This window comes from Scheffersomyces stipitis, chromosome 1, assembly GCF_000209165.1.
Source record: "Scheffersomyces stipitis CBS 6054 chromosome 1, whole genome shotgun sequence".
NCBI classification, from domain to species: domain Eukaryota; kingdom Fungi; phylum Ascomycota; class Pichiomycetes; order Serinales; family Debaryomycetaceae; genus Scheffersomyces; species Scheffersomyces stipitis.
In genome coordinates, this window is record NC_009068.1 from 1,367,897 (window position 1) to 1,379,341 (window position 11,445).

The 11,445-nt window shown below is 39.8% G+C and overlaps 1 protein-coding gene across 1 annotated transcript; it reads left to right on the top strand. All coding sequences in view use genetic code 12, as the record gives it.

Moving 5' to 3' along the window:
- Nucleotides 1-934: 934 nt before the first annotated feature.
- QUP3 (quinate permease) lies at nucleotides 935-2,697 on the top strand (the record flags this gene model as incomplete). The annotated part of the gene is made up of 2 exons (XM_001387454.1): nucleotides 935-1,040; nucleotides 1,094-2,697. 2 exons carry the CDS (start codon nucleotides 935-937, stop codon nucleotides 2,695-2,697), a joined length of 1,710 nt encoding a protein of 569 aa, XP_001387491.1.
- Nucleotides 2,698-11,445: the final 8,748 nt, after the last annotated feature.

The window sequence follows — 11,445 nt, forward strand, 5'->3', positions numbered from 1 at the left end:
CGAATTCCACTTTTCTTTTTGAAAGTAGGAAAGTTCTTTGTAGAAGAACAGCAGAGCCCGCCCCATTCGGCGACTTCTGGGAAGACATTCGCAACAACCGAACTCAGGGTTGTGCATATTTGCTTTATGCAAGTCAACATAACCCGGATATTTGACGTACGATTTTTTAGCTTTAAACCAGGTTAAATTCAGAAGGAATATGACTTTGCTGAAAACAGTTTGAATATATAAAATAAGAAAACGAAAACCTCTAAAGGAGCAAGTGGTGTTCTTTCTACTAAATAAGCCAGTAGATTGAGGTTGCTAAAACTGGGCAGCCCCTTACAATTGAATTTTAAGAACGGATATTTTCTCTTCCCCTCCATTCTGCAACTCGAACTTATGGCCGCGCCGCGTCATGCATTGCAAAAAAAATATCTGCTTTTAGCAATCGCTCATGTTGAAAAGCACTGGAACGAACAGCGCCCCACGTAAGAGTCCGGAATAATTGCACCCGATATGGCCTCACAACCCCGCTTTGAACGCGCTTGTACGTTTGAAAAAGAGCCAGGTCTGACTCCTGCGTTTTTCGCTTTAAATCCCCGGAGTTTCGAAGCCTCCATCAACCAACAGAAGAAGTGAATTGCGCTTCTAGTACACTGGGGCAAAACCTCCATACTACGAAAAAATTAACCCTTGCAAATGATATAAAGCGTGGCTAGATTGTCCAGTCAATGTAGCATTCCTCTAATTTTTAGATACCAAGAGCTGTTTTTTTAATTCCTGTCAAAGCGAACTATTTCTTGGATAGAATAATTTCTTGGTAAAAACGGTTAAGTGCAAAATGAGTGAGAAAGACTTACGATTAACTGTGTCCCAAAAATCTGAAAACAACAATGTTGAATTTCTGCCAGATTCAGAAGTAAAGTCAACTAAGAAGAAATGGAGATGGCAAATGGGCCATGATGATTCTCCACCTCAGATCTACAACAGGACTTTATTCTTATCTGTGTTCGTGTTTGGTATATTAGGTGCAGCAAGAGGTTATGACGAAGGGTGCAGTAAGTATTAAATATTCAATTATTGAGTTTGGACTATTACTAACGTTAGGAAGTATCTGGTAATATCACTCTACCATCTTTCAAATCTAGATTTGGGCTCGCCGATACAACGAAGTCCGCGGACTACCTTGCCAATTTGAAATCCAATATCACTTCCATGGTTCAATTGGGCTCTATTGGAGGAAGTATCATTGCCATGTATACTGTTGATAAGCTTGGAAGAGTTAGAGCCTTGCAAGCTGTGTGTATCTTGTGGATTATTGGAGCTGCTATCCAGGTTTCGGCCGGCTCTGTTGGACAGTTGTATGCTGGAAGATTAATCGAGGGCCTTGCAATTGGCCAGACCACCACTATTGGACCCAGTATGACTGAAATTGCACCCAATAAAATTAGAGGGCTTTGCGTCTGTATCTTCTCTGGTGCTGTTTATTTTGGTATCTTCTTAGGATACTGTGCCAACTATGGAAGCGTTCTTCATCAGCCTAATGACTCAGATATACAATGGAGAATTACTGTTTCGTTGAAAATAGTTTTGGCGGGCATTATTTTCATTCTTTCTTTCCTATTCTGTCTTGAAAGTCCTAGATGGTTGTTACAGGTTAACAGACCAGACGAAGCCATTAAAAACTTGTCCAAGCTTAGACATTTACCTATTGACCATCCATATATTGTTGCTGAAGTCAGCGATATAAATGAACAAGTTTTGGAAGAAAAAGAAGCTGTTGAAAGCAGTAACATTTTCGAGAAGTTCAAATCTATATTCACTGTGAAATCATACAGGTACCGATTCTTTGCAGTTTCTGCTTTAGCACAAATTTTGGGTCAATGGTCTGGAGCTAATGCAATTACCATCTATGCTTCTGAATTGTTTAGTTTTGCAGGTATCAAAGGGACAGACCAATTGAAGATGTCTGCTGTATTGGGTGTTGTCAAGTTCATTTCAGCCTATTTAAGTGCATTCTTCATTATTGATTTCCTCGGCCGTAGAAGGGCATTGTACGTTGGTATCTCTGTTCAGTTGCTTTCTATCTTGTACTTTGCCATATTTATCACGATTGTTCCTCAGGCCGATGATGTCAACTATGTCTTGAGTCCCTCACAGAGCAAAGCTGCCAGGGCAGCTCTTGCTGCCGTTTTCCTTTCTGGAACAGGATGGACCATGGGTTTCAATAGTATTCAGTATTTGGTTGGTTCTGAAATGTTCCCATTGAAGATTCGTTCTTTTGCCCAATCTTTGGTTATGGTGTTGCATTTCGGAATGCAATATGGAAATTCTAAGGCTGTTCCCAAGATGTTATTGGCTATGAACAACTATGGTGCCTTCTACTTCTTTGTTGGTGTAATGGTAATGTCTCTTTTCTGGGCTTGGTTCTTTGTTCCAGAAGTCACTGGAAGATCTTTGGAATCTATGGAAGATATTTTCAACCTTCCATGGTACATTATAGGTAGGAAGGGTCCTGAATTGTGTCCAGATTACTCTGAAATCAACAAAATTACTCATACAACCAGTCGTGGTAATACTTATGTTGACAATATCGCCTACAATATCGACCAATCCAAGATTGAACAAGCTTATATAGAAGACATTAATAACAACAAAGCTGAAAGTCTCTTGCGTCGTGATTCTGAAGACAAAGAAAACGAAAAGAAGCTTTAGTGGGTTTACACCACCTGACAATGAGATGTTTCTACGAAATTATTATATATATATATATTTGTATGTGTCGATTATAATCTATATTTTACAGTTGACCATTAGGTACCATTACAGAAGCTATTCTTTCTGTTTCTTGGCCGGACTTTGGTTGTGATTTTGATTTTGATTTTGATTTAAGGGCCGCTTGTTATTCTTGTTTTGTCCACGGGATTGTGCCTGTGGTTGTGGCGTTTTCAGACTTGGTCTGTCGATCACCGGACGATGAACAGTCAACGTGCTTTCGGAAAAAGGAAATCCCAAAGGTTTATTTGGAACTTGGTTTGCACCTGCAGAAGTTGTAGCCGACTTTGCAGATGTTGGAGCAGTGACATTTGGTTGCAAATTAGTTACTTGGGTATTGCCGAAACCAGTAACTGGAGCAGTATTTGCAGAGCCTATAGCAGCAGGAACCTGAGGAGTTACTGGTCTTGAAGTCAGGCTTTCCAATCTTTCTAATTTTCTGTTCAACATTTTGATCTTGACTTCAAATAGCTTTTCAACTTGCTGTCTAGTCTTTATTTTCTCTTCTTCTAGCATCTTGGAAAAGTCCAGATTCAATTTCAGCACTTCGTCTGTGTGTTGTTTCTTGAGCAATTCAATTTGTTCAGAGATACCTTCTTGACTTGGTTGACTCAGCGAGAGAAGAACCTGCTGTTGTAGCTTATCTTCGAACGACTTTTCCAACTCAGTCTTTCTTTGTTCCACCGACTGCTCCAACTCCTTGTACTGCAATTGGAAAGAAGCAAGTTCCTTTTTCAAACTTTCCGAATCGGCGGATTGAGGTACATCATTGAGCTTCTTTTTTTCGTCCTGCAACTTGTTCTCAAATTGAATTTCTAGAGACTTTTGCAATTCCTGCTTTTCCTTGACAAACGACTCTTTTAAGTGATTAATTTCTTCCTGGAAGTGAGAGTCAGATCCACTAGATCCGTTTTTGTTAGTCGCGTTAAGTTGAGCAACGATCAGGTTTTTCTCCTGTGTTACTGCATTTAATTTTTTGGTATACTCATCCTTAATGGCACTTATCTGTTTGTTGAGTTCTTCAGTCTGGGACGAAGCCTGCGACCTGACATTGAGAATTTCTGCCTCTTTGGTTGAATGCAATTTGGCAATCTCTTCGTTAAGGGAAGCTACATTTGCCTGAAGACCCTTGATGGTTTCATTTTGTGATTGAAGTCTGGAGTTAGCCGTATTTCTAACTTCCTTGATCTTATCTCGCATAGCCTGAATGACAGCTTGGTCAGATTCAGAAGATGGATCTATTCTTGTTTTCAATCTTTCATTTTCTTCTTCAACCAAACCAATCTTTTGATTAGCGATTTCTAAGTCCGATGTTAAGCTTTCAATCTTCGACTTGAGAGGATCCAATTCAGACTTCGCACGTTCTAATTGTTGCGAAATTGTAGTCAACTGCTCTGATTTGAATTTGTTTTCAGATCTCAAAGTAGTGTTACTTTCACGAATAATGTTCAATTGCTCTATCTGCTCTGCGATTCTTGCCTGTTCCTTTGCACTCTCATTCAAGTCAACGGTAGTAGAACTAACCTTTGCAAATTCAGACTTGGTTACAGCTAGTTGGTGAGAAACTTGTTCAACGTGTTGCTGAAGCCTCTTGTTTTCTTCTGACAAGACTAGCATTTTTGCTTCAATGGAAGCCTTCTCACGCCTCAAGTAACTTACAACTTCTCTCAATTCATCAGATGTAGAAGTTTCCACATTACCGTCAGAAGGTTTATTCAACTCTAACTGATTCAATATCATGTTGTTATGTTCCTTTAGTTCCTGAAGCTTCAATCTAGTGGAAGCCAATTCTTCCTCTATGGTAGATTTCTCAGCTATAAGACTCTCCTCTTTAGAAATATTCGCAGATTTTGCTGCAACTAGTTGCTCTTTCAAAGACTGGATGCTGGATTCATGTGATGCAAGCGATTCTTTCAAAACTTCAGACTCTTTTGCTAGTTGGTTAGATCTGGTTAACTCTTCGCTATATTTTGACTGGTAATCAGAATTGAGTTGCACCTGTCGTTCAAGGTCATTGCTGACAGACTTCAATCTATTAGTAAAATCATTTTCCAATGTATCATATGCCTCAGCCTTAATAGCGTATTCATTCACTTTAGACTTCAATTCGTTGGTTTCTTCAACGTGTTCACTCTTTTGCGATTCAAGATCTTTCATCGACTGCTCCAACGAAGTCTTTAATCTAGTGACTTCAGCACTAATTGATTCCTTTTCTTTGAAAAGGGTCTCATACTTGACTTCTGAATCCTTCTTATAGTCCTCAAAACTGTTAGTGGCATTAATGAGTGCCTCCTCGCTAGCTTTGGCCAACTCAGACAAATCAGAAACTTGGCTTTCAGCAAGCTTCAAGTCTTCCTTCAATTGGTATATCTCAACTTGTAAGCCATTTGTCGTCGAATCGCTTTGTGAATTGGTAGATAATGACGTCTGTTCAGCAATTGAAGAGTGTCTTTTGGCAAGAGAAGCTTGCAATTCTTTGATCTTTTCATTCAACTTTTCGACAACGCTTTCCTTGTTTGACAATTTATTTCTTGTTTCAAACAATTGCAAACTGATCTCGTTGACTTGTTCAAGTTTCGTATTTTGTGCTTTCATAGCCATTTCTGATTGGCTAGACAAAATCATGATTCTCTCTTCCTTTTCGGCGACCTTGTCTTGCAACAACTGGTAGTTTTCAATAGACTTGTTCAATCTTTCAGAAAGAGACTTGCTTGAATCTTCTCTTTCCCTTAGCAAATTTTGTAAATTAAATACGAACTCGTTAAGCTTCGTTTTGTCTGACTTCAATTGTTCAATATCATCTCTCAAAGATGAAATTGTCGAGTCCTTGAAGGTTCTCTCCGATTCAAAGTTAGAAATCTGTATCTTGTTATTGGACACTACTGCTTCCAAATCTCTGACTTCTTCGGACTTCTTCAAAAGTAAAGTTTCTTGTTTGGAAGCCTGACTCTTCCAGAAAGAAATGTCGATCTTGTACTGCTCAATTTCTTGGTTGGCGTTTTCAAGCGACTTCTGAGCATTAGAAAATCGAGTTTCTGCCAATTCACTAGAGTACTTGGAGGAAGAAAGTTGAAGAGATAATTGATTCTTTGCTAGTGTGACATCTCTTAACTTGTCGTTTAAGTCCTGGACAATAGAATTGTTTTGTTGCTGAATCTGTTTCAACACATTTTCTGTTTCCTTGATTTTCAATTTCAAATCTTCATTGGCTTCTTTCATGTACATAAATTCAGAATCGCCTACTTTATCGCCATGGCCATTACTAGAAATCGACTTGAGAACATCTCTCTCTTTTAATACAGCATTATATCTGATGTTGAGGCTGTCCAATTCACTCTCCAAGGTCAAAATTGCCTCTTTTGCTTCTTCAATAGCAACAGATTCAAAGTTGTTACTTTCTTCTTCTTTGGATTCTAATCTCCTACTGAGTTGTCTGACAGAGGTGAGAAGTTCTTCGTTCTTCTGGCGAAGTTCAATTACACTAGCAAAATCGACTAGCCTTTCGCTGATCAAAACGTCTGAATCGCTTTCTTTAATATTCTCGTAGTTTCCACTCTGTTGAAGAATATTGTCAATAGCCTTCCTTTCACTAGAAGAAAGTGGTTCTGAGTTGTCGTCTCTGATCTTAGAATGAATGAGATAGTAACACAATTGTCTTCCAAGATCTCTTAGAAGCATCTTCATTGATACAAGATCGTTTTCGTTTTCGGCGATTCTCGATCTTAAGCGTCCAGCATCCTTTTCTACTTCCATCTTTTCACTTCTAATGCTTTCTATCTTATCGATCATCTCCTTTAATGAGCCTTCGTAAAATTGTACCTGGTCTCTATAGTTGGCAATAACTGGTTTCTTCGATTCCAATTCATTGACAAATGACTCTAATTGCAATGTAAGCTTGTCCTTTTGAGATCTCTCCAAGACAAGCTGTTTCTTTAAATGGCTGAATTCAGAATATAACGAAGATAATGAAATGCCCTGCGAAGCAATCAAGGAAGACGAATCTGTCAATTTGGGAAGTTCCGTTTCCTTGTGCAATTCATTGTCCAAAACTTCTTCGGTTCTTCTCAATTTCTCTTCCAATTCTACAATTCGCTCGTTCCTGGTCTCTAATTCAGACTCCAATGTCTCAACATTAGAAGAGAGTTTCTGTTTGATTTCTTCGGCATACGATTCTAATTGTTCTATTCTGGAATCCTTTTGTTCATTCTGAACCTTTGTCAAGCTAATCAAATCATCTCTGTTCTTGATTTCCTTGAGCAATTTGGATTTCTCAATTTCATAATTAGAGCTAGCAGTAGATGAACCGGTCACTACAGATTCCAACTTGCTCTTCAATTCCTTCACTGTGTCTTGAGAAGACTTGTATAACTTCTCAAGGGATTCGTTCTTCGACAATAAACTGGAAACCTTGTTCGAAGTTAACAAATATTCTGACTCGTGCTTTTTTATCAACTCAGTGAATCTGGCCTGCACGGACTTTAACTCGTCGTCATACCATTGGTTCTGAGTCTTGAGATACGACACTTCGTTATTGACTTTAGTGAGCTCAAGTTTGACAGTGAACTTGTCGTTTCTAGATTCGTTCAATTCCTTTGTCAATTCGTTGACCTTTTTGCTTTGATCAATATTAGAGGATGCCAATTGGTTAATCGACTCGTTGTACTTGAACGAGTTCAGAGTACTCGATTCATCAAGCCTCTGGTATTCTTCTCTTATTTTACGTTCTTCTTCCTGAATTCTCTTTATTCTTTCTTCCAAAAAGGTGTTTGCGCTCTCCAATTCATTCAATCTATGTTCTTGAGTTGTGACTTTATTTCGTAATGAGTCATTTTCGGCAGTCAACGAGCTAAACGATTCGTCAAATTTTGTAGATTTCAGTCTTAACTCGTCTATAATCTTAGAGCTGTTTTTAATGGTTTGTTCCTGTCGAAGTTGCAAGAAAGAATTCTCAGCTACAACATCCTGGTACTCTGCTGCTTTTACCAACAAAGCTTCCAAAACTCCTGGGCTAGCGATGGAGCCAACGATGGATTGATCTACAGATAAAAAGCCAGCTATGATGCTCAAACTATCATCAGAAGAATCTTGGTTGAGTGGTTTGCGTTCTATTGGTCTTGAATTTCCTGCAATAGACGAGCTTTCTTGTTCACTGTTGGTATCTCTAGCAACACTAAACGATTTCGGAGTAATGATCTGGTCTATGTCTTTAAGAGGAGGCAATGACTTCAGAGGGGTTGTGAATTGTGCTTCCACGGGAATCTGCAATAGTGAAGTGTTTGGTTCTGAATCGTCGACTTCAAGAGAAGCGGACTCTTGGATTGGTTCAGAAGTTTCTGTATGTTCTTCTGAATTTTCTACTGGCTCTACGACGTTTTCTACTGGCTGTTGTTCTTGTGGTTGATTTTCTGTTGCTGATGGAGCCTCGGTGGCGACTTCATCATTTTCAGTTGCGATTTCTGAGATTTCTGGCTCATTTTGAGGATTTTCTGTGGTTTGTATCTCATTGTCTATCTCATATGGAGCTTCGATGGATCCAATTCCAGGGTTTCCACTATTTTCTGCTTTCAAAGAATCCATATCCACATCAACAGATTCCGCGAGAATGTCCTGAACCAAATTGTCATCAGACTTACCATCGGCTACTACATTTTGAGATTGGACGTCTGTTTGTTTTTGCACAAATCGGCTAAGTTCAGCCAAAGAATGCTCCAAATTACTGTCGTCTTGTTCTTTCGTATCCATAGGGTCATAATCTGGAATTTCCACGACGTGTTCATCTACAATTTCGTGGGCTTCTTCACCTTCAGGGTGAAGAGTCTGATTTTCCACACTGTCTGCTACTTTCTCATTTTCGTCTAAATTTGACACGCCTGATTCGACTAAACTGTCTACGTCGACAGGAATGGTATTTCCGTGATTTTCAACATTTGCATCGATTTGAAATTCGTGGGAATACTCGTTTGTTGATGGAATCTCATTCTCGTAGAGTTCATCTACATGAAGAATGTCTCTGTTGGAGTTGGAAACTTCCGGATTGTCGTCCTGCTGGTTCTGCTGCGATTCGCTCATGGCAGCAGTTCTACTGTCAACGATCTTTCCTTGAAGAGAGACGAACTGGAAATCTGAGGCTCAACAATTGCAAACAGCAAGATGAATATGATGACCAGAAGTCGATATTTATTGATATTCATGTAACTGAAAATTGCGACATGCGACTTGAATTGGGGGATTCGATCGATATCGCAATGTCGCGCTAAGCGAGCAGTGTGACATAGAATGTCGTCTATGCTGGTTGTGTCACCAAACTCGACAAGCTGGAAGAGCGTTTCGACTCCCGTCTCATCCTTCTCGCGCAAGTCACGTTTGCAAATTGCTTTGTGCAGTCACAAACTGCTGTGCTTGATGATGTGCAGAAGAGTGCGGTCTTAGGGCTCTAACCCTATATACATTTATTTTGCACGTGATTGATGATCAAAAACTTCCTGTACACAGTTCTCATCTCTCTCCACCTACAATTCTCACTTTGTGCGGTAGCTCTTAACTACTATGGCTTATATATACTACCATTTTCAACTGCTGCTCTTAACTATTGTACCTGCACATACTGTCTCAATAATCAAAAATTTTCATTCCTGAATACTTTCTGCTTCCAAATATACAAAATACTCTTTTGAGGATTCTTCTGCTTTGATACCTCTAGTCATTAATAACCTAAGCAAAGATGATTGAACCATCCTTGAAGGCTTTAGCTTCCAAGTACAACTGTGACAAGTCCATCTGCCGTAAGTGTTACGCCAGATTGCCACCAAGAGCCACCAACTGTCGTAAGAGAAAGTGTGGACACACCAACCAATTGAGACCAAAGAAGAAGCTTAAGTGATCCGTGGGCTATTATTATTGGTTCTTCGCTCTTTCAATCCGTTCAATATGCTTTCCGTATAATTAATAGTGGGAGAAGGCTCCCATTCATAGTCATAAACCAGAGCGTTGACGGACTGCCAGAGTTGAATAATGGTATCATTATTGAGTTTATACTTAGCTTTTTTATGTATTTAATAAAGTTCTTACGTTAGTACAAGAACAGTCGTCCATCTGAAATCCAGTTTTTCCATTCCCGAGGTTTACTTATCCATTCCATTTCCAGTGTCAGCTACTTCTATCAATTTTTAATGTTTTAAAGACGGAGCCATACTATTACTGAACTGTCTGAGACTGGCATATCGAGTTGAAAGCACACTACAGTGAGATATTGAAGTTCTTGAAGAGACAGGAAAAGGAGTCCGATCGAAAGACTCCTGTTGAAGCACATAAGTGAAGACGAGAACCGCAGGAACAAAAGAATATCTGGATAGGATGAGAAGACTGATGTAGAATGTAGGCTAGTGAGGTAAAGAATATCGATATTTGACACAGATCAAGCTTACATCGAAGAGATGGCCCGTATGTGATACTAACCCGAAGTATAGGATGTAGGATGAGATGGACTACGACGTCATTCCAGTAAAGACTACAAGTTGAAACGGACTGAAGAAACTCCCTCATAAACGGTGTTCATGAGACATAAACGTTCCAAGCATATAGAAATACTACAGAAAGATCTTACCTCACTATTGTACGGAACAGTAGTTAGAGATAAGGACCATGAGTAATGCGTTTCATGACGGAAGTATGGACAGGGTTATCGCCTGAATGCGCCGAATTCATTACAAATCTAACTACGGAAATAGCGACTCAAACTCGGATCAATTGGTCTTCAAACGTCCAGATGTTCCGCAACTGGAAAACAGCTCGGTAATTGATGAAATGAGGTCGGGGTTTACAGTGGGAATAAACGGTTCGGACTCCGAGTAAAGTTAGGGCTATGGTTCTGTGCAAGGCTGCTGCTAGATGATGCGGCCGGAATGGATCTAGCGAGAACAGCGAGAGAAGACAAGACACCGCGCGGAATTACGGGAGCCAAACGGAGAGCTAATGGCGTCGGTGCAATTTCTGGCGGAGATACTGAAGAGTCTGACTAGATCTGGCTCGAGTAGACTAGAGTAGAGTAGAGTAGCAAACCCCATGAAATTGGTGTGAATAATTGAGTTAGTGTGAAATGAATTTATCCAGTAGAAAAACGTACATTTGGATTGAATCACGGAGCACATGAAGATCTGCTTCAGGGCGTTTCAACGTTTGCCATACATGCGATTGACTTGGACTTGAGCACAATTTACGGTGAAGCCTACACGAAGATCTGAGGGGTTAGATCAGAAGAAGGAGAAGATGACGTAAAGGTGGTTGTGAAGTAGCACAAGGCTTAAAGCGATCTTCCTGATGTTTCAGCAGAATTTGGTTCAGTATCGTAGAATCAGAGAATAGCGAGAGGGAAAATAGGGAGACTAGGGGGAGATTTAACGAGACTCAGCGAGAGGTCGCGCCAGTTGAATCACCACTCCGAAGTCATTAATTCGCCACTGCAGAAGAACGTCAGCCCTCTTGCGGGATGGATGGTACATGAAGTGTTGATTCACCGCCATAGGCAAGTAGAATCGAAGTAAAAATAGAAATGATGGAATTGATACCGAAAGAATAATAAAGAAACTGAAACAAAGCTGCGTCTTCGTAAATTTCTTTCGGTGCTGGAATCAGATCACAATTCCTCACAATTACACACAATTTCAATTCATAATAACTCTAAGAAAAGCA